At 40.1% G+C, this 27,811-nt stretch overlaps 1 protein-coding gene across 2 annotated transcripts in view; it reads left to right on the top strand.

Moving 5' to 3' along the window:
- Nucleotides 1–27,811, top strand: part of LOC149554605 (phytyl ester synthase 1, chloroplastic-like) — a 256,115-nt gene that overhangs the window by 127,952 nt on the left and 100,352 nt on the right. For both annotated transcript variants that reach the window (XM_089828658.1, XM_089828659.1), the window contains exons 8-10: nucleotides 26,386–26,494; nucleotides 26,641–26,771; nucleotides 27,008–27,377. In XM_089828658.1, coding sequence (XP_089684784.1) covers nucleotides 26,386–26,494; nucleotides 26,641–26,771; nucleotides 27,008–27,377 — 610 coding nt within the window. The remainder of the gene's footprint in view (nucleotides 1–26,385; nucleotides 26,495–26,640; nucleotides 26,772–27,007; nucleotides 27,378–27,811) is intronic.

Consider the following 27,811-nt stretch of genomic DNA (forward strand, 5'->3'; position numbering starts at 1 on the left):
AGCGATAGAATTAAAAGCCACTCCCAAAATGGAGTCTTCAATATACCTCAGCGAAATCACAACTTGGTCAAGGAGCGTTAAAATGATGAATAATAATAAGGAAATGAGTTTTGAACTCCCCCATTGATACTCGAGGAACCCGATATGTGGAAAAGAGTTAGAGAAATGAAAGGGAGGATATTGTGACTCTGCAGAAACCAGATATGGCAGAGTTTGCATAGCCAGAAAATGATTACATCCAACATGACCATATAAAAGTGATTGTGGATCTCGCCCGAGAATATTGGTGTCCTAAAAGAATAAGGGTTCATAGTAGAACTGATGGAAGTATTGTCATTGATGTCAAAGGACTTCATGAGCATGAAGGAAACTATAAGTGCAGAAATATGAAAGAGGTGAGAGAGATAAAACTATGAATCTCTGTGATCTAAAATGAATAAGCATACCAACAGAAAATCGCTGGTGACTATAAAGAATGTGATTACAAAGTGCAATTTCTGTAAAGCATGTATAGTCGGCAAAAATATTAAAGCAAGGAAATGTTAGCATATTTGACAAGAAATGAGTAAGATGATGGAAACATATACAACAGTCAGAAATCTGAATATGTGAACTGCCATGATATCCTCACAGCGTCTTTCAGATTGGCAAAGAATGAGACGGCTAGAACATATATATATCCACAACAGCATTGGAAAGCTACGGATGTAGTCAAATCATCTATGATAACACATATATACTACTCGGTCAGTAATAGACGGTGTCTTATTTGCAATAACGTTTAAAAAAGGGGGGTTGACAAAAGCTCGAATGGTTAAAAGTATGATGAATTCTGAAGTCCAGTATATAGCTGATATACATTTACAGCAAATAAAATACACAAATGCACATATCCAAGGCATGCTATCGAGTAAAGTAATTACATTGCCATGTGAATAGTCATAGCAATGTTGGAAGTAAAACTAATGAGGCAAGACCTGATATACACAGCGATGAAGATCAAATAAAACCCCTACGTCATTCAAAAGACAAAAGAGAAACCATTAGTCACGGGATGATTCAATATTATTAGCAACATTCGTAATAATGGACACAGACAATGATGAGAATATTTTATCTCAAACTTTAAATTAAATCCTACAGCCCCATGTATGAAATAACTCTTGATAAGACGACAGAATGTCCATGACACAGTGCCACGGTGGAGTTTGCAGATGGTATTAGGAGTTAGAAGGATGAAAGTAATCGCCCATATCAGAACCCCCAAAAGATTCAATGGCAACGAAAGGTAAAGAAGAGGCAGAGTACCGCTATGACATGATTTGATTCACCAAAGCACACTGCATACCGAACGAAGATGAAGGGATATCCATTATACAATGAAGACTTTGAAACAAATAAAGCTATTAAAGCTAAAGTCCATTAATGCACAGAAACAGGATTATTAAGTCAAATTTTAAATTAAAAATGTTTCAATTAAGAGGAGACGTAACTTATGTTTACAAGGGGTATGACCTTACACTTTTCAAAAGTCACACCTCATAAAGTATAAGATATAAATTAAGTTAGAAATTTGGAAGAGATCCAGAAAAAACACATTCGACATTCACATACACTCTAAAGGAGTATTTTATATTTATTTATTGTACGGAGGAATAAGGAGTTTAATATGACTTGTAATATAAATTGATTTATTTTATTTTAATAAGAAAATAAAAAGTTTTCTGTTTATTATTAAAGGTGTGTAGATTTAAACTGCAGGCGAATTGTCGTTTATAATTATTTTTTGAAATTCTGTATACAATTTAAATATCAGATAAGTGGACAAGGTCATTTAGCATTTAAATTCGATTATCACAGATACTGTGAAATATTTAATTGTTTCCGTATCTGTGTCCAGTTTGTCTCCCAGAGGAGTTAAAATTCAATCTGGACTAATTTAAAGATTGCATAATAATTGATTTGTCTCATCTTGATTATTTAATTGTTGGTAGTAAGGTGTGTAAAACATTATGAAGTTGTATGTGAAAATTCACTGAAGTTGACTCTATTGCCTGGATGAGAAGAGGCACTGGTCTTTTTATTATTGAAGTCAAAAAATCTATAATTTTCTTCCTGCAAGCATCAAATTAATTATTATTCAATTATACGAAACATCCAACCATTATTCAGCATCCAATTTCATTTTGATTGAGTTCAAGGACTTTGCCAGCTGGAGAACTACAAAGCTTAAATTCGCTCTAGAAAAGCCTTGAACCAGACGATCAGTGTTAAGGTGAAGGTTTACCTCCCTGGGTGTAGCAGAGCCCAAAGTGCATGGGAATCAAAAAGTATTCCCGTTCATTGGCCAGAACTGATTGAGAAGTCCTATCGGAGAAGTGGTAGGCTCTTGGATTTCCAATTTGCGGTTTTGGGAACCAACAGGTCTTATCAATAACACTTCTTTCTCAAATGTACAATTAAATATTTGCTAAGTGAATTGATACTATAGATATATTTGCACTCTGTGCAATAAGATGATTTCCGAAATGAATATACAAATGATTGTATGTCTAATAGCTATATTTGTTTTGGCAATAAATATATGTTATAGTTCTGATTGATATTCTCTTATAGAAATTAGGTTGCTATGTCTAATATGATCCTTAATCTTATACAATAATTAATTGATAATACCGCTTATAGCAATATGTTTTCTATTTGTGATTCAAAATTGTAATCTTGAAACAAATATGGATGTTGTTTCTGATCTGAACTATTGATCCTTGCAAGTATATTTGTATTTAAATGCTTGCGACTGATTATATGCCAAATAGGCAAATGATCTATCGAGGAGACTGAAAACGGATAAGTAAAGAAATAGGTTTCCAATGATGCCTTGAGTGATCTATGAGAGTGCATTCTTATATCGGTGTTCTTGGATAAGGAGTTTCAATGGACAAGACATGACTTATGTCCATTGGGAATCACCTCTATTCATAATAACTTCTAATTGATTGCTTCAATGGTTAACGATTGTGCATCTTCATAATGATTTCTTTATTTGCAATGTGTTGTATTCTATCCGTCAACCCAATTTATTCCCATTACATCCAGAAACTTGTGCACAACCAATTTGCTTGTAACTATATTGAATGGAGGCAAGGATGATGTCGTATGGTAGAAAGAATTGGATGGCCATATGTGGAAGGAACTGGATGTCCATACGGGAAAGGAACTGGATGGCTATACGGGAAGGAACTAGATGAAGATACTAGACTTGGAGTGCGTAGTCGTTAATGATGTCAAGCCCTACTACAAATGGAAGTAATACCATAAACAAGACATTCATGACTCGCACAAATAATTGCAATCAAGTTAAGAAATGTATATTCTTAGACAAAGACAGCACTCTAGATTTGCCAAATCTGAAGCAAAGTAATCTAAAGATGGAACAGGGTGAAGATTGAATCCCACCTAAACTATAATAGCCTAGTAGGGAAGATCTTCCACTTCCAAAATGGAGAAAAAATTAGAATTCCAACAGGAATTCATTCTACGAAGAAATAATCCGAATTGCATCCTACCAATAACTAATCCGACGGACATATATACTTCGTCGAAGGGAGAAATTAAGTGCCGCTAGGGGGCACGAAAAAACACCTACAGAACAATTCAATAAAAATGGGTCTGAGACATAGTAAATGAAGGGGACATCACGGTCCTCTCCTCCCAGAATTTGCTTGCACAGTGTTGGATGCTAATGAATGCTTTCATCTTCCCACATGGTATTGTCTAGCGGGAAGTACTTACAATGTACCAAATACTCCTTAATCTTGCGATTCTGTAGTTTCTCCTCCTGTACATCAATGATCTTGGCCAGTTCCAATATTAACTTCCTTTCATCGTTCAAAGGTGGCAGGAATGTTCTGACCCCCTACCTTATTCAGGCAAGTACGTGGAAGACATTGTGGATTTGACTTCCCTTTGGGAGCTCGACTTCGTAGGCCACTTCACCTATACGCCAAATTATGTGGTACAAACTGTAGAATTGTGGCGTTAGTATCTCTTTGCCACTTATCTTCAGAGATGACTGTTTGTGTGGTTGGAGATGGAGGTACACCAAATTTCCCACTTAAAACTTCTTTCACTTTGACGTCTGTCGGCATTGATTTTTTGTTGATTCTGTGCTTGTTGGAGGTTGTCCTTTAAGATCCTTAAGATGTCTTGTTCTTCCTGCAACCACTCTTTTCTTTGGTGCATGACTGTCACCCAGGACCATATCTACAAATGAGGGTGGCTTGTATCCATAAAGTGCTTTGAAAGGTGGACATGTGGTAAGTGGTATCATAACAGTACTCTCCGAGATGTAAGCATTTAACCCATGCCTTCTATTCTGCAGAGACATAGATGCGAAGGTATCCCTCCAACTACTTGTCTACAATTTTTGTTTGTCTGTCGGTCTGGGGATGGTAGCTGGTACTTGGTGACAATTCCATTTTGACCAGCTGTAAGAGTTTTGTCTAGAAGATACTGAGAAAATGTTTGTCCCTATTGCTCATAGTGTTTCATGGCAATCCATGTAGGTATAAGATTTCCTTGAAAAATAAATTTGTAGCTTGGATGGCTTGGGACTTGGTGGGGATAGCAAAGAAGTGTGCGTACTTTGTCAATCTGTCAACCACGACGAAAATACAATTTTTCCCGTTCGCCTTCGGAAGTCCGGTAATGAAATCCATCGAGATGCTAGCCCATTTTTGTTTTGGTATGGGTAGTAGTTGCAGCAAGCCTGTCAGGAGGGTGTGTTCAGATTTGTTATGCTAGCAAGTTGTGCATTCCCGTACATATTACAAAACGTCATTCTTGAGACCTATGCATGAAAACCTCTCTGATCCGTCTGAAGTTTTGAGGAATCCCAGATGCCTAGCTAATGTTGAGGAATGCATTTCCTTTAAAACCTTATGCTTCATTGTGGATAAAAGGTACCAAATATATCCTGTCCTTGTAGTAGACGATATCATTGACTACCTTTTATCAGTTATCCTGAATATCACCATCCATTAGTTTGCATGCATGAGTGTTCTTGGAGTACTTCATGAATAAGTATGCCTTCCAATTGGCTGATATAGGAGAGAACAAACAAATGGCGGGTTTTCTCGACAAAGCATCTGCAACGATATTATTTTTCTTCTTCACATATTTAATGTCAAAATCACAGGCCTCAATCTTACTTTTCCATTTTTGTTGCCTCATGTTTAGATCCCTTTGCTACAAAAAATATCCCAAACTATTCTGATCAGTACCGACAACGAACTTGGCACCCACCAGGTATTGCCTAAACTTTGTCAGAGCATGCACAATAGCCAACATTTTTTTGTCATATATGGAATATAAGCGCTTTACTTGTGCGAGTTTATAACTCCCATAGGCTATCAGTATGACACCAATGCCTTGTCCAGAAGCATCACACTCCAGAATGAAAGGTCGGGTGAAGTCAGGTGTTTACTATATGGGGTAAATAGTTTAATGCATATAGACAATAGACAAGAATATGTAATACAACAGTACTTTTATTATTCGCATATATTTCAAAGAGATTATATAGTGCTTCCCATGATGATTAGAACTATGATCTAAAGTCCATTCCGAACGATGTACATATACCGTTCCAAAGGGGTGACTCAACCATCACACGTCCTTTTGGATGATAATCTACCCATCGACTATTTTATAACTTTATTGACAATATGCTAATCTACTCGTCGGCTATTTTATAACTTTACTAATAACATCATCCCCCCTAAAACAAGAAAAGTCATCTCCAGACGACAATTACAAAATATCCACTCGTGCCGCTTTCTCTACTTCCAACTCCTGGGTACACTTAGCCAAGTGTCGCTGTACTGCCTTCAACTGGATGATCAGCTCCTCCCGAGCTCTTTATGCATCCACCAAGATAGCTTCACGTCCAACACTTACTTCAAGTGCCTCAAAGCGTATCACCCCTCTTGAAAGGCTTGCTTTGTTGTTCTCTCCACCTCTGGTACACAGACACTCCATGCTTGCAATAGCTCCAGGTCTCATCAACTGGTCATACTTCCCACGATTGATAACTGAAACGATTGGGGGTCTAGGGGACAACACCTCCAGCAGAATACACCATTTTTATGATTTTCTTCCGATCCCACACTCTTTCTGGCAACAGGTTATGTTTTACTACCTTTTTATGTCTTTCCCTTCCCTTGGGCATCATGCGTTATTCATTTTGAACATTTTTAATTTGTATTTTTTTTTGGAACACTTTCTGTCCCCTTCTATTAGTCACCTCTACCCCCGTTATAATAATGACCGTTCTATCTTTTGCAACCCTATGATTGATCGTATGGCAATGCCTCCTTCATTCTCCCACCGATCCTGCAAGGGTTGTACAACTACTTATTTCAACTCCTGGGCGTACGATCCAAACTTCTCTTTCTTGGTTGTATGGCTTTTGCACTTTTCACTTTCATGTATGTTGATAATGTACGATGCTTGATGTTTTCTTTCCTTGAGCCGTACGGTCATGCGGAATATCTTTATATGGATGCTTCCATGTCTTTCTATTGTTTTAATTGCTCTTTCGTATGACATACGGTACTTTCTTCCTCCCAATAATGCTCTTATATGTCCGTACGGCCATATGTTTATCTTCTTCCGTACAGAAGGTCATACGATGCTTTCTCCTTCATAGACAGTGCATATGTGTCCATACGGTAGCCTCTTCTGGTCGTCCGTATGGTTACCTTGTTTAACTGTATGGTGTTGTCTGGCAATGTGTATCCCCCTCTGTGGCCGTACGGTTTTGTTCATGTATCGTACAGTGATGTTGTACTCTCATCCGTACGGTTTCTTTGTCTAGGTCGTACAATACTTCCTTGCCTGCTTCTAGAAGGTCGTACGGTGGTAGCTCCTTGTCCATACGGAGCCTCTAGTCCGTATGCTATTTTCCCTTGCCCTGTGCTTGCCATATGGTGCACCTTCAGGTCTCTTCCTCCAAATTTCCAGCCGTACGGTGTATTCTTCTCTTCTCCATGTGGGTCAAAACTCTCTCTTCTTCCACCAGTATGTATTTTTGAGTTTTGTTGTGTTGTTGTCCAAAGACGACTTTTCTTTTGGGGGGGGATGATGTTGGTAAAATCTATATTGTAGCCAACACGTAAAATAGTATCTAAATGGGTGCGTGATGGTTGAGTCACCCCTTTAGAAAGGTATATGTACACCTTCGGGATGGATTTTGTAATCATCATTGTAATCAATCATATTGAATATTGTAGTATCTTCTGCATACATGCGAATAATAAAAGGAATACTTCTATGTTACATGTTCTTGTATATTGTCTGAATGTATTAATAAATCGTTTACCCTGTACAGTAAACATTTGGCATCGTTGCCTATAAGGACTGGGTGCTATGAATGCTGAACGCATTGAATAAAGATAAAAATAAGAATCCATAAGATGACGACATAAGGCTGGCATGAGAATTATTAAACCGCACATAACAAAGTGACTAGAGGCACAGACCCCAACAACTTGTCGAAGGTTACGGCAGTGGTGGCACAAGAGGTGACCACGGTACCACAACAGCACTGACGAATGGAGTGTAGTCGCCAAGTCAATCAAGGGAAAGGTTGATAGAAGAAGCCCGATGTTTACCACATAGATTAATTGATTGACAGACATGGACAATGAACCAGAACAGCAACAGCAGTACTCCTTTATTCACATATGCCAGAAGATTAGATACAGAGCATAAGATAAGATGATTTACAATGATCCCAGATGGGGTATAAATACTACCTGCTGAACCTTCCCGAAGGGGTTCGTCAGCCACATAACAATACTAATCTATCCATCTGCTACAAATCTTATCGACGACATAAACCTGTCGGCTATGAAATCTTTACCGATGACATGAACTCGTCAGCTACACAGTTTATATTGACGACATCATCCCTCCCAAAAGAAAAAGTCATATCCGGACGACAATTACAAAATATCTGATACAAATTAACAACCAAAATACATTAACTGAGTAACTACAACAAGATAAATCTACTTCTGTCACATCACTTTCAGATTCGTCCCGTGCCTGCACCAAATTGGTCTTCACCCCACGCTGCATCTATAGCCTCTGCTGACACAATATTGGTTACTTCACTGACCTTGATAGCCTCCCGTGCTGCTTTTTCTGTTTCCAACTCTTGGGTACCTTGAGCTAAGTGTCGTTGTATTGCTTCCAACTGGATGATTAGCTCCTCCCGAGTTCTCTATGCATCCACCAAGACAGCCTCACGTCCAACACCTATTCCAAGTGCCTCTATTACACAGACACTCCATGCCTGCAACAAATCCAGGTCTCATCAACTGGTCACACTTCCCACAACTGATAACCGCAATGACTGGGGGTCTAGGAGGCATCGCTCCCAGTGGGGTTGAGGGGCAACGTCCCTTACCACCAAGACCAAATTAGTAGTTTCAAAGCCACTCAAAACACCATTTTTGTGATTTTCTTTCGATCCCACACTCTTTCTGGCAACTGCTTGCATTTTCCACCTGTTTATGTCTTTCCCTTCCCCTCGGCATCATGCGTTACTCATTCTGAACTGTTTCAATTTGTCGTCGTTTTTTTTTGAAGCTGAAGACAATCCATGGGAGATAGGGGACCACTCGCGGAGCCTTAAAACATATGTGCGCGGAAGGTTGGAACACAACCTGTGGGACCTCCAAACACCGGCCGGAGAAGAGACATCCCACGGAATTTAAACCATCGACCGCGGAAATCTTTAACACCTCCCGCGAAGATCTAACACCGTTCGTGGAAATCCTACCGCAGGCACACGAGTCCGCAGACATGCGTCCGTGGGGGCACAGGTGTCCGTGGCCACGCATCCGCAGGACATTCTGTGTCCGCGACAAGACGTTTGCGGGACACCTAGTGTCCACAGCCATGTGTCTGTGGGACACCTTGTGTCCGCGGAATAGTTTGCGAGACACCTAGTGTCCACGGCCACACGTCCATGGGACACCTTGTGTCAGGGGAACAGTCTGCGAGACACAGTGTCCATAGCCACTCGTTTGCGGAACATCCTTTCCACGAAACTTCTTTGGAAAATTGGACTGTATTGCTTGCCATCGACACCTTCCCCTTATGTTGAGCCCTTACTGAATCAGGGCCATCAGGGACTTTCCTACCTGAATCCGTCCTCCTGTTGGCTGGATGCTTAGAGAATCGAGAACTGGATGAACCATTTGAAGAGATGGCACCAGATGCTGATGTGTACCCAAATTTACTAAAATTATGCCTACTCCCCCCCACTGTGGAGGACATCCCAACATATTTATCTTTTGATCCAGATCCAGTACCTGTGGTACAACTTTCTTGAGAAGAACTCTTGCCTCCAACTTGGTTTGCACTTCTTAGAAAAGAAGTCTTCTGCCTATTTTGTGTAACTTCCGTGGCCCATTGTGCCTGTAGTCGTTGCCCATCTAGTTTATTTCTTTGCTATCGGCATCTTTCTACTAATTTCGTGGTGTGGTGTATTCTTTTCTTTCTGCATAGTCCGTTCACCATGTATTGGACACTGAGATCTTTCTTTTTTTTGGGTTCGGACTGTATGTTCTTCCCCTCAGCTTCAGCCGTAACTGCCTTTACTCCTTCCGCTTCTCTATATTCCTTTGGACATTCATTTTCCTTTGTTTTCTCACCTTCGTTGACCCTTAAATATATTACAACTCGGAAACAGTTCGTAGTCTTCTATCTGCCAGTGGAGAAGGCCATTCATCGAGTCTAGGTCGTTGCCATTCAATCCTCCTTCTAGTCTCAATACTTCGTCGTCTAGTTCCATTCTCCTCTTTCTTTCGTCGTCACTTTTGCCTTCACCTTCTAAATCTGACGATGCTGCCTCCTCACCTACCATTTGTGTGTGTAGGTCAATTATGAATCTTTTGCCTCCACGCTCCATTGATAGGGTATTTCGTTTCCAATCATGTTTTACTTTTGCTTGGACCAACCAATTCTGTCCCAAAATAGAATCATATCCTTTTCTTTTCAATGGAATGACCACGAAGTCCAATAAGAATGGTTGCGTTCCAATAGTTACCGTTTGTGCCCTCAAGGTTCCCAACGGTTTGATCCCGTCCTAGTTTGCTATGAGCAACTGGAATGTAGGTGGCCACAGCGTTGGTTGTCCCAACCTCCTCTAGGTATCCTTGGGTAAGACGTTCACGCTGAACCCTTTGTCAACAATTGTATCTGTCAACACACTTCCAGAATCCCCATCTCGACGACCGCTGGATGCCGTCCTGATGCGAGGGCAAGCAACATTGGGTCTTCTCCACCAGCAGCAATTCCCTTCCCTCTTCCTGGTTCTCCTGGTAACTTGGTAGTTGGTGCGATATTTGTGAGTATGGACTGCAGCTGAGGCATTGTAAGCAATAGATCGCTTATTTTGATGGGTACCTCAGTTTGCAGTATCTATCGTACGATGTTCTGTTCCACGCAGTTCCTTGTTGAGGTGCCGACGGTATCCTTCAATTGAGATGTCTCCACCTGTGTTGCTTTCTCAATTTCCTTCCGTACTTCTTCCAACCTCTTCTTTTCTTCCACTAGGTCGGGGTATAGTTTTGCTTGTTTTTGTGTGATTGCCAGTACCTCCCCTTCGTCCGTCCCGACGGTGATCAAATTCACTGCAAACTTCGAGCACTTGGCATCTTCGTGATCGTCGGGTCCACTCTACCTGCATAATAGTTTTGGTGTGTTTGCCATTGTACAATCCCGGGCAAAGTGGTCCCACAAATTACATGCTCAACATTGAACCATCGATCGGCTGTTTGCATCGTACTGAATTTGACTTCGGCTGCCATTGTTGGTGCTGCCACTGTTGTTGTTTTGACCGCGTCGATTATTTCTATATCCTCTCGACGTGGCACCCTCCGTGCTTGTGTTCCCGTTCCCTCCAGACATAGAAGCTTCCTATGCCAGAAACACCTGTTGAGGTCCTTTGGTTTTCATGTTGAAGGGGCATTCTTTTGTGGAATGTCCCATGATCTGACAAATGTTGCAGAACTGGTTCTTTAGATAGGACCCTTTGGTGTGACCTTTCTTACACTCTGTACACCATAGCTCACTGCCCTTTGTTTCTTTCTACATGTTCTTAAATTCCTTCATCATACGAATCATGTCCTTCTGGAGGACTCAGACCTTCTTGCTGCTACTCTCATCATCGCTGCTATCTTCTTCGGAGGATGCATCGTCGTCTGACTCAGAGGAGCTGCTCTTCTTTTTCTTCTTCGTCTTTTGCTCACTTTCCAGGTTCAGTGCCTGGTTGTACACTTTTGTGTATGACGACGGCGACACGATCTTCATTTTCTTTCGCAATTTCAGGTGTAGGCTTTCAATGAACCACCTTTTTTGTAATCCATCAGCTAGCTTATTCTCCATTTTGTTGATCAAGTCCTTCAACTTCCTAACATAGACTCAGACTGTTTCACTTTTCCCTTGTCTTGTATTGTATATCTCTGCTACAATTTCATTGTTGTCGTGGAGTAGTTGAAATTCCGCTGTAAACTCCTTCAGGTTATCGCAAGTGGTTAAGTTCTGGGGATTTGCATCGGCAAACCAATCAATTGCAACACCACGTAGGGTTGCCGAAAACTGCCGGACCCATTCGTTTGTATCTGTTATGCCATTTGCCCTCCAAATTGTTTCACATGTTTTACAGTTTCGGATCGAATCGGCCGTACCATCACCATCAAATTATGGCAACTTTTCCTTTGGTCTTGCCATCACTACTGGATTTTGTGCACAACCGTTGTTTAGTCCTGCAACACTGGCACTGTTCACCCCCACACTGATAGTCTGCACTCCCACACCAACAGTCTGCTCTCCCACACTGGTGGTTTGCACTCCCACACCAGCGGTCTGTTCTCCCACATCGGTGGTCTGCACTCTCACACCCGCAGTCTCAACAGTTGCGAACTTTGGTGAAGAAGGATCTTCTGAAGTTGTCCCTTCCGGAAGTGTATCCGGACGAAGAGTTCACTCCACACTCTTGCTCCCTCGGCACTCTGAGTCATGCGAGTCGATTCTCTTCCGTCTGTATTCTCTTCCTTTGGCGAATACAAATTCAAAAACTCTTGCCTTGCTTCTTCCACCAACTCCACCCGCTGTCGAGTCTTGTCCAACAATTCTTTCGCACTTCTGTGTTTGTTGGCAGTCTTCTAGAACCTCCTTCTACGTTTGACTTGCTGTGCTAAAATTAAATTTTCTTGCGCAGTACGTATTCCATCTTTTCCCTTTATCTTATTTTGATCCTTGTTAAGCTAATTTAGCATTAATCTTCATTCCTCCGTCCTTCTAGGTTCATAGGGCAACGGTGTCAAATGTTTACGTCATAGATTAATTGATTGACGCACAAGGAAAATGAACCAGAATAGCAACAATAGTACTTCTTTATTCACATATGCTAGAAGATTACATATAGAGCATAAGATAAGATGATTTACAATGATCCTAGACGGGGTATAAATACTACTCGCTGAACCTTCCCGAAGGGGTCGGTCAGCCACATAACAATACTAATCTATCTATCGGCTACAAATCTTTAGCAACGACATGAACCCATCGGCTACGAAATCTTTACCGACGACATGAACCCGTTGGCTACACAGTTTTTACCAACGACACTTGAGAAAGGCGAACGGTGATCGAAGGAACAAAGGAAGAATTGGCAAACTAGTATATGCCCAGGGGGAATCCAGATGGAAGGGAAAGGACTAGTGCGGCTCGGAGTGTCGAAGGAAGTTGAGCGTGGGGTGAACTCTTCGTCCCTGATACACTTGATGAGCAGATACAATTTGGTCGAAACAACCAAGTCCTTGAGGAAGCCTTCACGCCACTTGAAAACGTAGGTGTTCGTAATGCAGGTGTTTAGAGCGGCATGGAAGTACAAAACAACGAGGGTATAGACAACAGTGCACAACAAAAGAAAGTAAGGGTACCAATGGCTGGTCCAAAGAAAAAGTTACCAAAGTTCGACGAGGATGCCACGGCTAACTCGATCAGACATTGCAAAACTTGCAAAACAATTTGGACAGCAAATGGAGAAAACGATCATGACGAATGGGCAAGGCAATTTCCAACCACCTTACGAGGTGTAGCGATCGATTGGTTTCTAACACCGATTTGGCAAAGCTAACGACATGGGAAAACATAAAGAAAGAATTTATTATAGAGTTTCAACTGCTACGAGATGACAATGAAATAGTAGCAGAAATATACACCACGAAACAAGGAGAAAATGAAACAGTTCATGTATATGCTAGAAAGTTAAAAGAATTAGTAAATAAAATGGAGAGTAAGCCAGTAGATGGACTGAAGAAGAGATGGTTCATAGAAGGACTACGCCCAGAGTTAAAAAGGAAAATGAAGATTGTACCACCATCGTCGTACACTGAAGCATACAATTGAGCAATGGACTTAGGGAGTGAACATAAAACAAAGAAGAAGAAGAAAAGTAGATGAATCCTCTTCTGAAGATAGCAGTGGTGATGAAAAGGGCAGTAAGAAGGTTCGTGCTCTCCAGAAGGATATGATTAGGATGATGAAATAATTTTAAGAATATGTAGAAAGGAAATAACTAGACTAAAGAAAATGAGCTATGGTGCATAGAATGCAAGATGGAAGGTCACACTAAGGGATCTTGTCCAAAGAATCAGTTTTGTGATATATGCCAAACTGTGGGACATTCCACAAAGGAATGATATAAAAACAAGAGGATATCAACAAGTGCTCTTGATACAAGAAGCTTCCACGTCAGGAGGGAACGGAAGCACAAATAATGACGGTGCCACCTCGGGTGCGTACAAAAATAAAAGAAGGGGACAGAACAACAACACCAACTACAACAATAATAACAATAATAACGGAGGCCGTAGTCGGATTCAGTATGATGCTAACGACCGATCGAGGGTTCGGTGTTGGGCATGCAACTTATGGGGCCACTTTATACAGAACTGTACAACGACGAACAAACCAAAGTTGTTATGCAAGTGGTGTGGTCCTGGAGACCATTAAGATGCCAAGTGCTCGAAATTAGGAGTGAATTTGATCAGCATCGAAGCATAAATGAATGAAGAGGAAGTCCTGGCAATCACGCGTAAACAGGCAAAGCTATACCCAGACCCGACGGAAGAAAAGAAGAGACTGGAAAAAATTATGTGATCCTCACAATGCCCCAACTATGAACGACACTCACAAACATGGCCTTGACTGCTAAATTGCCAGAAGAACCTAAGAAGGAGAAGGAAAGCAGAACAAGTGCAACGGACCCAATGTTGCTAGCTCTCACATTAGGAAAGCATCCGACGGTCGTAGAAATGGGTATATTGGGAACGATCCTCTTAGACAATTGTGGACAGAGGTTCGGGGGTAAATTTCCTATAGAGGATACCTAGAAGAAGTTGGGACAGCCGACATTGTGGCCATCCACGTTCTAGTTGTTGATTGCAGACCAACATGGCATTAAGCCTCTTGTGATCTTGATGGCACAACCAGTGACTATTGGAACACAACTATTCTTGCTCAACTTTGTAGTCATACTGCTAAAAAGAAGGGGATATGATGCCATTCTGGGAAGAGGATGGCTTGTACAAGAAAAAGTTACACGACTGAAAGAACAATACACTATCAATGGAGAGCAGAGAACGAAGATTCATTATTGATTTACACACACAAATGGTGGGAGAAGAAGCTGGATCGTCCGATTCAAAAGAAGAGGACGAAGGGAAGAAGCAAATGGAATGGATGAGGAAGGAGTGCTACGGTTGGAAGGTGGATCGAAGGACGATGATCTGGATTTGGTGAACGGACTATTTCATTGGCAGATGGACGATTATGAACTTTTTTAAAGTTGCAACATACTAACAATAGAGGAAGAACGGAACGAAGACGGATTCCCAAAAGAATTTAGGGAAGTAAAGGAAGGGAACACACAATTGGATGAAACACCTGCACATGTATTCAGTGAGGAAAAACGAATAAAATATGAAGAGGCCACAATACAAAGCATGAACCTTGGAGATGATACTGAACCAAAAAACATACTGGTGGGAGATAACTAGAATCAAGTATTAAAAGCAACTGCATTCAAAATTTATTTGGAATACAAGGATGTATTTGCATGGACATACAAAGATCTGAAAGGAGTTCCATTGGAATTGTGCATTCACCACATTCCGCTGGTAGAAGGCGCAACACCCATACAGAAGCGACCCTACAGGATGAATAAAAATTATGCGGCACGGGTTACAAACGAAATTAACCGAATGCTGGAGGTTGGTATTATTTTTAAGGTCCAGACAAGTGAATGGGTGTCGCCCATAGTGATATCTCTGAAAAAGAACACCACACAAATTAGGATATGCATTGAGTTCAGATGTCTCAATGCAGTAACAATCAAGGACCCCTTTCCGATACCATTTACAGATAGTATATTTGAGGAGGTTTTTGGACACGAGATTTATTCATTTATGGATGGGTTTTCAGGATATAATCAGATTTGCATAGCGGAAGAGGATAAACTCAAAACAACATTCGTAGTAGAGGATGGGGTATACACATATAAACGAATGTCGTTTGGGCTGTGTAATGTGCCGACCACATTCCAAAGAATCATATTACACATATTCAACAAGATGTCTGTTAGGAACTTCAAAGCATTCCTGGATGACTATTCGGTATTCAGCACCGAAGACAAGCATCTGAAGGCGTTGGGAGAATGTATGGAGAGATGCCAAAGGGTGAGACTTGCTCTAAATCCAAAAAAGTGTAGATTTATTGTTCTGCAAGGAAAATTATTGGGACATATAGTTTCTAAGGAAGGATTGAAAACAAACCTAGACAAAGTTACAGTAATTATGGAAATGCAACCATCTACAAATGGAATAGAAGTGAAGTCCTTCCTAGGACATAGGGTATTATAAAAGGTTCATCAAGAACTTTGCAAAAGTATCATATCCACTGGACAAATTGACATGCAAAGGAGAACCATTCAAATGGGAGAAAGAACAGGATGAGTTATTTGAAGGACTAAAGGTACGATTGGCTACAACACTTATTTTAGCATACCCAAATTGGGGTAAGGAGTTCCATGTTCATGTGGATGCATCTAACTACGCAATAGGAGCAACATTGGCGCAGATGGGTAACCGTGGGTTAGACCATCCAGTGTATTTTGCCAGCTGACTACTGTCGAAAGCAGAAAAGAATTACAACACAATAGAACGGGAGGCCTTAGGAATGGTGTACGCAGTGTAGAAGTTTCGACACTACTTGCTGGCCACACCATTTGTGTTTTATGTGGACCATCAGGCTTTGTTGTATCTCGTAAATAAACCCATCATTCAAGGAAGGATCAGTAGGTGGCTACTTTTGTTGTAGGAATTCACATTTAAAATTATAGTACGATTCGTAAAGAGTCATGTCAGTGCAGACCATCTATCGCGCATTAAAACTAGAGAACCGACTAAATGGGTGAATGATGATTTTCTAGATGCACAGTTATTTCGAATTGTAGTACTACTGGAATGATACAAGAGTATCGGGGAATACCTCTCCACTGGGCAACCACCAAGAGAGATGTCACAAAATGAAAGACGGAAATTGATACTAAGAAGTCGTACATTCCAATTGATTAATGGATTACTACACAAAATGGGGCCTGATCACATTCTGCGACGGTGTGTATTAGAAGAAATACCAAAAGTACTAAAAGAGGCACATGAGGGTCCAGTGGGAGGACATATGGGACTTGATACAATAGCACGAAAGATATTACTGGCAGGACTATGGTGGTCAATGGTGTACAACAATGCATGTGAATGGGTCATCGGTTGTGACACTTGCCAAAGGGTGGGAAAGCCGTTGAAGAGAGATTTTAAATAGTTTAATGCATATAGACAATAGACAAGAACATGTAACACAACAGTAATTTTATTATTCGCATATATGCCGAAGAGATTACATAGTGCTTCCCATGATGATTACAACCATGATCCAAAGTCCATTCCGGACGGTGTACATGTACCATTCCGAAGGGGTGACTCAGCCATCACGCATCCTTTCAGATGCTAATCTACCCATTAGCTATTATATAACTTTACCGACAACATGCTAATCTACCCATCGGCTATTTTATAACTTTATTGACAACATCAGGTAAAGCGATGACTGAGCAAGTACTCATTGCTTCCTTTAACCTTTCGAAAGTATGTTGTGCTTTTTTGTTCAACTAGAAGGATCCCTTCTTTGTCAAGTTTGTCAATGGTGCACTAAGATGAGAGAAACCCTTCACAAATCTTCTGTAGTAACTACATAACCTCAAGAATCCTCTCAACTTTGAGAGTGACTTTGGCGAGAGCCAGTCAAGGATAGCCTGAATCTTTTCTTGGTGAACTTGGACTTCGTCTTTACTGACAAGATGCCCCAGGTACAATATTTTCGTCATCTTGAACTTACACTTTGACTGCTTGGCAAACAATAACTGTGTTTCCATGATTTTGAGAACTTCATCTAAGTATTTCAGATGTTCTTCGTAAGTTTTACTGTCATAAAAAAATACAAGCAAGAACTTACACATGTTTGTTGAAGATGCAATTCATGCAAAACTGGGTAGTTGGTGCATTTGTCAATATGAAGGGCATGACGAGGAACTCATAATGCTCGCAGTGACAACAAAATGTCGTCTTTTCCACATTTTGCCACATGCGGATCTAATGTTATCTTGAACAAAGATCTATTTTAGAGAAATAAACTGCATCATGCATCTCATCGAACAATTCATCAATCTTGGGAATATGGTATCTATTTTTTATTATTTTCTTGTTTAGCGCACGATACTCCACACACATGCGTAACGTTGTGTCCTTTTTCCCCAATACTATTGATGATGCAAAAGGGATAGTGCTGGGACAAATCCATCCCTTCTCAAGAAGCTCCTGGATTGTCTTCTCAATTTCATCTTTGAATTTTCTAGGGTGGCAATATGGTGTAGTGATAACTGGTTTGGCACTGGCTTCCAATTCTATGGTGTTCTCAAAACCACGGTGGCGAGGTATACTAGGAATGTTTGTAAAGACTTTATCATGTGCATTCAAGATGGCCTTTAGCTCATCATCGTGATACGCTTGTTGTTGCCCTTTTATTGGTTTTGTCAAAACAAAGCAGTGCGCAATCCACACAATGTCATCATGTCTGAAAATGACCTCCATCTGTTGAGTGAAGACTTCCTTTGTTCCTTCAATGGGCATCCCCCCTAAGAACAACTTTCTTTCAATCTATAATAAAAGTGAATTCCATCCGCTTGAAGCTCTATGTGTATTCATCCAATGACTCCATCCACTGTATGCCTAGAATGACTTCCATATCATCTAGGTCTACTATAAAGAAATCCTTTGTTACTGTGTGATTAGCCATGGTGATGCTTAGTTGGGGAACAAAGTGCATGCAAGGTAAAAGTGTTCCTCCTATGACCTTGACTTGGAATCCTGCGTGAGCCTCTATAGGTAGAACTCTAGGTTTCATCAAAGATGAGTTTATAAAGTTTAGAGTGGCTCCACTATCTATCATCACAATGACCCTTTGTCCTTGAAGAGACCCTTGTACTCGAAATATAGTACACCTCAGACTCTCGACAAAGGCAATGGTTCCTCCACATTGTACCAGTACGGGAATCTTCTCCGTACGGTTCAAGCTAACCATTTTGGAGTCCTATGGGTGACTGCCCTCTATGGGTAGCTTCTCCTGCTCGTCATCATCATTAGACACGGCCTAAATGTAGTGTATTTTCCCCTTACCAAGGCATATGTGCCCAGGCTCCCATGGTTCCTTACAATTGAAACAAAATTTCTTCCTTTAGAGTTCCTGTTTGGTGGCTTCGTCCAACGAAGGCTTCTTTGGTGGAGGTTTGTTATCTTTGTCCCTTGGAACTAATGGTGGTTTGGAGTGGGTGTAATCTTGAGAGGATGATGTTGATGATGATGCCATACTTCTTGCCTTCTTGATAATTCTAAAAGGGTAGCAGGATTAAAGCTCTTAAGCCAACCCCTTATTGGTTCTGCCAGTCCATACATGAAGAGTACTATTTGCCTCCTTTTAGAAATGTTCGAAACTAGAATAAAGATTTTCTTAAACTCTTTGATTTTCAAGTTGATCGATCCTATTTGCCTTAACTGTGCGAGCTTTTTAAAATTAAGTTTTGGATCCTTACCATCAAATCTATGTATCAATGTTTCAGTGAATTTGGCATAAGTATTTACTTGGTCATGTCCCAGCATAATGGCGCCATGATGCCAACATTCATGTGCCACTCCCTCCAAGTGGAATGCTGAAAATTTAATTGCTTCTTTTTTTGGCATCGGATTAAGCTGGAAGTAAGTATTGACCTTTATTACCCATGCCTAGGTAGATATGGATCCGGATCCATCAAATGGTGATAGGTTTACTTAACTTCCTTTTGAGATCATCATTAAAGTATCCTCGATTTCCACCTCCAAAATATCGCTTTGTCAATTCTGCGTAATCTTTGTAGGATATATCCTCTTCCAAGTTTGCATTCTTCTTGTTTTCTTTCAATTTTTCTTGAACTTCCTCAAAGTTTGGTTGCCTTATTTCGTGCTGTACCTCTGTCCGTGGAGGGAAAGTTGGCATGGAAGGTCGAGAGCGTGCCAGATGAGGATTTGCCTTTCTCGAAACCGAATCGGCACTGCGACCATTTTGTTTGCCAGATATCTTATTATCCGCCAATTTTTTTAGAGTTTCTTTCATAAGTCACTGGGTGTCATTAATTTGAGCCTAATTCCTTGAAAGATCCCTCAATAGTGCCATGACTTCAGTAGAAGTGGGTTCTGTTTACCGTATGGGGTAAATAGTTTAATGTATACAGACAATAGACAAGAACATGTAACACAATAATACTCCTTTTATTATTCGCATATATGCTGAAGAGATTACATAGTGCTTCCAATGATGATTACAATAATGATCCAAAGTCAATTGTAGACGGTGTACATATACCATTTCGAAGGGGTGAGTCAACCATCACACGTCCTTTCAAATGCTAATCTAACCGTAAGCTATTTTATAACTTTACCGACAACATCATCCCCCCCAAAAAGAAAAGTCTTCTCCATATGACAATTACAAAATATCCGAGACAAATCAACAAAACGGGATACATTAACTGACTAACTATAACAAGATAGATATGTTTTCGTCACACCACTTTCACATTCGTCCCATGCTTGCACCAAACTGATCTCCAAAACACACTGTCTCCTTAGTCAAGCTAACCTTGATAGCCACCTGTGCCGTTTTCTCTGCTTCCAACTCCTGGGTACACTGAGCCAAGTGTCGCTGTACTGCCTTCAACTAGATGATCAGCTCCTCCTGAGTTCTCTATGCATCCACCAAGACAGCTTCACGTCCAACATCTACTCCAAGTGCCTCAAAGCTTATCACCTCTCTCGAAAGGCTTGCTCTGTTGTTCTTTCCACCTCTGGTACACAGACACTCCATGCCTGTAGCAACTCTAGGTCTCATCAACTGGTCATACTTCCCACGACTGATAATTGAAGCGATTGGGGGTCAAGGGGTAGTGCCCCCATGAGGTCCTAGGGTTGTGCCCCAAGGAGCATCATACATTATGCATTCTGAACATTTTTGATTTGCCATCATTTTTTTTAGAACCTCTCTTATCACTCTTATTTTGTGTCGTATGGCACTCCTTGTACTACAATCCTTCCACTTTGTATGATATACTTATGATGCACAGATAATACGTGCATTGCTTGGCCGTAAGGTAGATATGTCCTTAGGCCGTACGTTCTTACTGTTGCTAGTAGCCACCTGCTTAGCCATACAAGTTATGCTTGTGATTTTCATCCGTACTTAGTATTTGCTTGACCATACGGGTATTCTATTCTTGCCATACGTTGTCTTCTGTTCTAATCGTGGTAATAGCTTCTTGTCTGTACATTATTTGGTTGGTTGTACGTTTACCTTAAGCCTTATGGTGACTTTCTGCATCTGTACGGTGTCCTCACTAGCTCCCCATGCCGTACTGTCCTTATGTAGCCTTAAGGTGTCTTTGGTATGTCTGTACGGTTTCAGCCTTCCGTGCAGTCTTGTATGATATGCCCATACAATCTTCAATATCTCTACTTGAATCGTATGGTCTTGAACACTTCCTTTCCCCTTCTATCAGTCACCTCCACCGCCGTTCTATCTTTTTGCAATCCTCTGACTGATCGTATTGCAATGCCTCCACGACCATTCCTAATATACCCATCTCTACGACCGCCGGATGCCATCCAGATGTGAGGGCTAGCAGCATTGGGTCCACTGCACTTGTTTAGCTTTCCTTTTCGCTTCCATGTTCTCCTAGTAGTTTAGCAGCCGAGGCTATGTTCGTGAGTGTTGTCCATAGTTGAGGCATTGTAAGGATTAGATCATTTAACTTGATTGGTATTTCAGTGTGTAATATCTGCCTTATGATGTTTTATTCTGCGCAGTTCCTCGTTGAGGTACCGGTAGAGTCCTTCAATTGTGATTTCTCTGCCTGCTTTGCTTTCTTAATTTTCGCCCGCGCTTCTTCCAATCGCTTCTTTTCTTCCATCGGGTCGAGGTACAGTTTTGCTTGTTTACGGGTGATTGCCAAAACTTCTTCGTTTGCACGGATGCTGATCAGGGTCATTCCTGATTTTGGGCACTTGGCATCTTCATGATCTCCAGGATTGCACCATCTGCATAACAACTTTGGTGCGTTTGTTGATGTAGAGTTCCGTGCAAGGTGGCCCCACAAATTGCATGCTCGGCATTGGACCATCGAGCGACCGTTTGCATCGTATTGAATTTGGTTGCGGCCCCCATTATTATTGTTGGTATTGTTTTTTTGGCGTCTTCTATTATTTCTGTACCCACCCGAAGTGGCACCGTCATTTTTGGTGTTTCCCCTCCCTCCTGATGTGGAAGTCTCCTGTGTCAGGAGCACTTGTTGATGCCCTCTTGTTTTCATATTGAAGGGGCATTCTTTTGTGGAATGTCCCATAATCTGACAAATATCACAGAATTGGTTTTCGGACAGGACCCCCTCGTGTGACCTTCTGTCTTGCATTTTGTGCACCATAGCTCGTTTCCCTTCATCTCTTTTTGCATATTCTTAAATTCCTTCATCATTCTGATCATATCCTTCTGGAGAGCTCGGATCTTCATATTGTCATTTTCGTCACCATTGCTATCTTCTTCCGAAGATTTGTCATCTAAGTCAGATGAGCTACTTTTCTTCTTCTATTTTGTTTTCTGTTCACTCTCTAAGTCCATCGCCTGATTGTATGCTTCAGTGTATGATGATGGCGACACAATCTTCATTTTCTTCCTTAACTCTGGGCGTAGTCCTTCAATGAACTGTCTCTTTTTCAGCCCATCTGCCAGCTTACTTTCAATTTTATTTATTAATTCTTTTAGTTTTCTGGCATATACATAGACTATTTCATTTTTCCCTTGCTTTGAGGTGTATATTTATGCTACGATCTCATTGTCGTCTCGCAGCAATTGAAACTCGGTGATAAACTCCTTTTTAATTGCTGGCCACGAAGTTAATTTTTGGGAATCCGTGGCAAAAAATAAATCAATTGCTACACCCCTTAGGTTTGCTGGGAACTGTTTGACCCAATCATCCTTGTCCGTCATGCCATTTGCTGTCCATATGGTTTCGCACGCCTTGCAATGTCTGATTGGATTTGCTGTTCCATCACCATTAAACTTCAGTAATTTTTCTTTGGGACCTACCATCGCTAGTTTCTTTTGATTCTTAGGTACTTGCTGAGCACCCACGCTGTTCACAGTACTCATGCTGTTTCGAGTACTCGCGTTGTTCTGAGCACCCGCACTGTTCTGCACAACACCCATGTTGTTTTGCACAACACCCGTACTGTTTCAGCCAGTAGTCTTATTTCCAACAGCCGCGTTACTTGGTTGAGAAGGGTTTTCCTCAAGCGAAGTTGTCCGTTCTGAAAGTGTATTGCGGAAGAAGAGTTCACTTCACGCTCGTGCTTGCTCGACACTCTGAGCCGTGCCAGTTAATTCCCTTCCGTTTGGATTCTCTTCCCTCGGTGTATACAGGTTAAGAAATTCCTCGCTTGTTTCTTCCACCAAATTCAACCGCTGTCGAGTCTCTTCCAACAATTCCTCGATGCTTCGATGTTCGTCGACAATCTACTGAAACCTCCGTCTGCACTCGGCCTATTGTGCCAAAATTAAATTTCTTGTGTGGTGCGTATTTCATCTTTTCGCTTCATCGTATTCCTATCCTTGTTAAGCTGATTCGGCATTAGTTTTCATTCCTCTGCCTTTGTTCTAGGTCCATTGGGCAATGATGCCAAATGTTTACCATATGGGATAAATAGTTTAATGCATATAGACAATAGACAAGAACATGTAACACAGTAGTACTCCTTTTATTATTCGCATATATATCGAAGAGATTACATAGTGCTTCCAATGATGATTACAATAATGATCCAAAGTCCATTTTAGACGGTGCACATATACCATTCCGAAAGGGTGACTTAACCGTTATGCATCCTTTCGGATGCTAATCTACCCGTCGGCTATTTTATAACTTTACTAACAACATGTTAATCTACCCGTCGTCTATTTTATAACTTTACCAACAACAGGTTCTTGATCTGCCATTCTATCAACTGAGTGAGATCTCCTACGTTTTCAGCTATAAATGTTCATTCACTATCCATATGCTGGCAGGATCACTTGCTTTGATACCCTTGTAATGTCCCATATTCTATCCGACAACCCAATTTATTCCTATTACACCTAGAAACTTGTGCGACGACCAATTTGTTTTAATTGTATTGAATAGAGGCAAGGTTGATGCTGTATAGTATTGGATGGCTGCACGGGGAAGGAATTGGATGGCCGTATGGGAAGGAATTGGATGACCGTACGGGAAGGAACTGGATGAAGATACTGGACTTGGAGTGCGTAGTTGTTAATGATGTCAAGCCCTAGTGCAGATGGAAGTAATAACATAAACAAGACATTCGCCACTTGTACAGATAAATGCCAATTGTATAGATAATTTCCAATACCAATAATTGCAATCAAGTTAAGAAATTTATGTTCGCAGACAAAGGTGGCGCTCCAAATGTGCCAAATCCGAAGCAAAGTAATCCAGAGATAGAATAGGGTGAGGATTGAATCCCACTGAAACTAAAATAGCCATGTAGGGAAGATCTTCCACTTCCGAAATGGCGAACAAATTAGAACACCAATAGGAATTCGCAGTGCAAAGGAATAATCCCAATTACATCCTAACAACAACTAATTCGACGGACATATATACCCCATCGGAGGGAGAAATTAAGTGCTGATAGGAGGCATGACAAAACACCTACGAAACAATAAATTAAAAATGGGTCTGAGATATAATAAATGAATAGGCCCATAAATAAAGGTTTTAATAATTTGTTTATTTTAATTGGGACATCACATAATCAAGATTAGATTTATGTCATTAATGATAGATTTCCTTGTGTAATCCATTTAAGATATTCACTTGACTATGCAATCGTTTAGCCTTATGATTATCAAGTATTCTTAATATCCGATTATTGCAGTCACTAGCCAATATCAGATCGTTTATAGTTAAGAGTGTTAGTCCTGAATGGAGAATATGTCTTTAATAAGTAAATCTAGTTGTGCTTCCAATTCAATGAACTAATGAATGATCCATTGGGTGCCAACAAGAAGGCTGCTGATTTGTGATGGCGATAGCTACCATTCTAGGCTAGATGTATGCATTCTCCTAGGGGCCTATTGTCTTAGGAACTTCAAGGTTAGTGGAGATTGTTCATCTTGGATTCTTGTAAGGATGTGATGGCTCTACTCAACAACATGTTGTTGGCCTTGTTTTTAACCTAGGCATTTTGTAGAACTTTTAGTTGTCATGTAATGGTAAATCATAGGTTAAGTTCCTCTAAGATATTAGGTTGTGTGAGTCAAATATTAAATCATTGACATAGTCTTGATAGGCATTTCTTGAAGTTTTTAAACCTCCTAAATCATTAACATAGTCTTAATTGTTAGCTATAACGGTTTTGTAACTCATCAAAACGTAGATGACATTCAAATTGGGATTCTTTTATCTTTTTCAACCTCCTGAAACTGTGACACCAATAGACTTTAAAACTTGTGTTGACTGTTTTGCTAGTTTGTGAACGTTGCAAAACATAGATACACCTAAAACAATAAGAATGGCTCACTTTCACAGGTAATTTGCAGCTGCAGTCTTCAAGTTCAATAGATTGAGGTGGATCAATGTTCTTCAAATGCTGCTTCACATCTTGATTTGCATAAAAATTCTACTAAAGTTGTGAACTGCATTGTGTACTATAATTGCTTGCAACTTATTTATCAAAGTGACCCCTATTAGATACCATTTTAAGTGATGAGATACTAAAAATAGATATCAATCAGCTTGAACCTACCAAAAAATAATTTGGTTGTTGAGCATATTCAGTGAATTTAAACAGTTTTTCCTTTGCCACTTTGTCCTCATGTAAAATCTGTATCACCAACCTTCTGAAGCCTTTCCTGTACTATCAATCAGGAGAGGAATGCCACCCATCCCAAAACCTTTGCTTGGAAGCATCTTGTGCATTCGAAATAGATTTGCACCACATTTTACTTTGCACTTCAAGATGCTCCACCATAAACTTATTGTTCAATTATGGAGTAGGGAACTGTGTGTTTGAACTTTGAACCAATTCAAGAGATCCTTTATTTCATGACTGAAGAAGGCATTCTATACACCATTTCCAATGTCTCCAAATTGGAGCACACCTGTCATCCTGCAATTTAAAAAGATATCATCCTTGTTATATTTGACAAATACCTTGATGAGTTATCTTGTGACTTGTCTACCCCATCAAATTTTTGGATGTGGTTTAAATCATACCAAGTGTACCAATTTTGGAGGTCATGATTCCATAAATCATTCCATTAAAACAAATCTCTAGCCCAAAATCCTTGACACAATCATGATCCTAATCTAACATTTTGGGCAATGTAATGTCCAAACATCCAAAGTATTGTGTGGCTTCTCAAAGCTCCAATGACAAAAGTAGACACTATTTGCCAAGGTACAGCTCTTGGGTTGTTTAGGGGTTTCTTTCTTCACATTGGTTTGATATTTGCATGTCAATTATGTTATTTTTTATAATATTAAAATTACATATTGTGAAAGTAGGTATTTGGTTATATTATTCATTGTTCTAATACATTGGTATTCAGTGGGAATGATCAGTTGTTTCCAAGTGCGGAAGAGGCACTTCGACTTAAGAAATTTCTAAAAAACTGCAAGATTAGATATTTCAAAGATTCTAGTCATTCATTTCTTTTGGTAAGTCCATTTTCACTTTTCTTTATTTTCCTAATGGTTCCAAGACTTGTTATGAAACTAAAATTCTATAGAGTACTTAAAGGAAAATGTTGTATTACCAAATGACATGTTGCAAAATATAAACCTATACCAGGGTCTAAATGCAGGAAGATGGTATTCAGCTTTCAACAATTATCAAGGGTGTTGGTTTTTACCGACATTCACGAGCACGGGATCATGTTTCTGACTTTATTCCACCAACTCAGGAAGAATTCCGAAGAACCTATGAAGAACATGGGTATGCCCCTCAACCAATAATTGTGAGCGTTTTTTTCTTTTAGTAGATCCAGCTTTTGCAGATCATACTGTTAAAATACAGTGTCATGTTTGTGTATGTTATTTCTTTTTAAAAAAAAATTAATGGACAATAGTTTATAAGTTTGTGTGTTGCTTGATAGAGAATCTTGATTGTATTTGTTTATGTATCATTACGTGTCTAGCATAAATACCATTGTAATTGTGCATTTTGTACAGGTTAATGAGAAGGCTACTCAGCCCAGTTATGTTTTCTACACATCAAAATGGAAAAATAATGAAAGGACTTGCAGGCATTCCTGAACAAGGGCCATGTATTTTTGTGGGGATTCATATGCTGATGGGCTTAGACATACCTTTTTTGGGTTTAGAGTTACTTAGACAGCGAAATATATTTGTTCGTGGAATAGCACACCCGATAATGTTTGATGATTATTTGGAAGGAGAATTGCAAGAAATGAGTTTCTATGACAATGTCAGATTGCATGGCGCAGTACCTACTTCTGGAAAGAACTTGCTTAAGCTACTATCTTCCAAATCATTTGTTCTTTTGTACCCTGGTGGTGCACGTGAAGCACTGCACCGAAAGGTAAATATTAACTAAAACCGGTGTTTAGCAATTAGAAATTATGTATTTTGTAAGGAAAACTGGCCAATTCTCTTCATTGAAATCTTTGGGTCCAAATGAATCTCATCAAATGATCATTGATAAACTTATTATAAGATTTATCAATCATTGATGAATAGTAAAATATTTAATAAATGTTAGGAATAACCATAGATCTGGGAAGAAAAATTGGTGAACTATAAAGATATCAATTGCCTGACTTGTTTTGTAAAACATGTGAGTACGATTGTGAATATAATTTTTCATTTGATATAACTGGTGGAGTGGAGGTAAACCCTCCTTGAACAGTTGAATAAATAACTGCACTTGAGTTACATTGAAGAAGGCAAAGTGGAACCATTATAGGATCAAGAATGTTTTACATTCTATGACTAGGGCTTCTAAGGATTACACAT

The sequence above is a fragment of the Cupressus sempervirens genome, chromosome 5 (genome assembly GCF_028749045.1).
Source record: "Cupressus sempervirens isolate cs-2001-9-10 chromosome 5, ASM2874904v1, whole genome shotgun sequence".
Classification (NCBI taxonomy): Eukaryota; Viridiplantae; Streptophyta; class Pinopsida; order Cupressales; family Cupressaceae; genus Cupressus; species Cupressus sempervirens.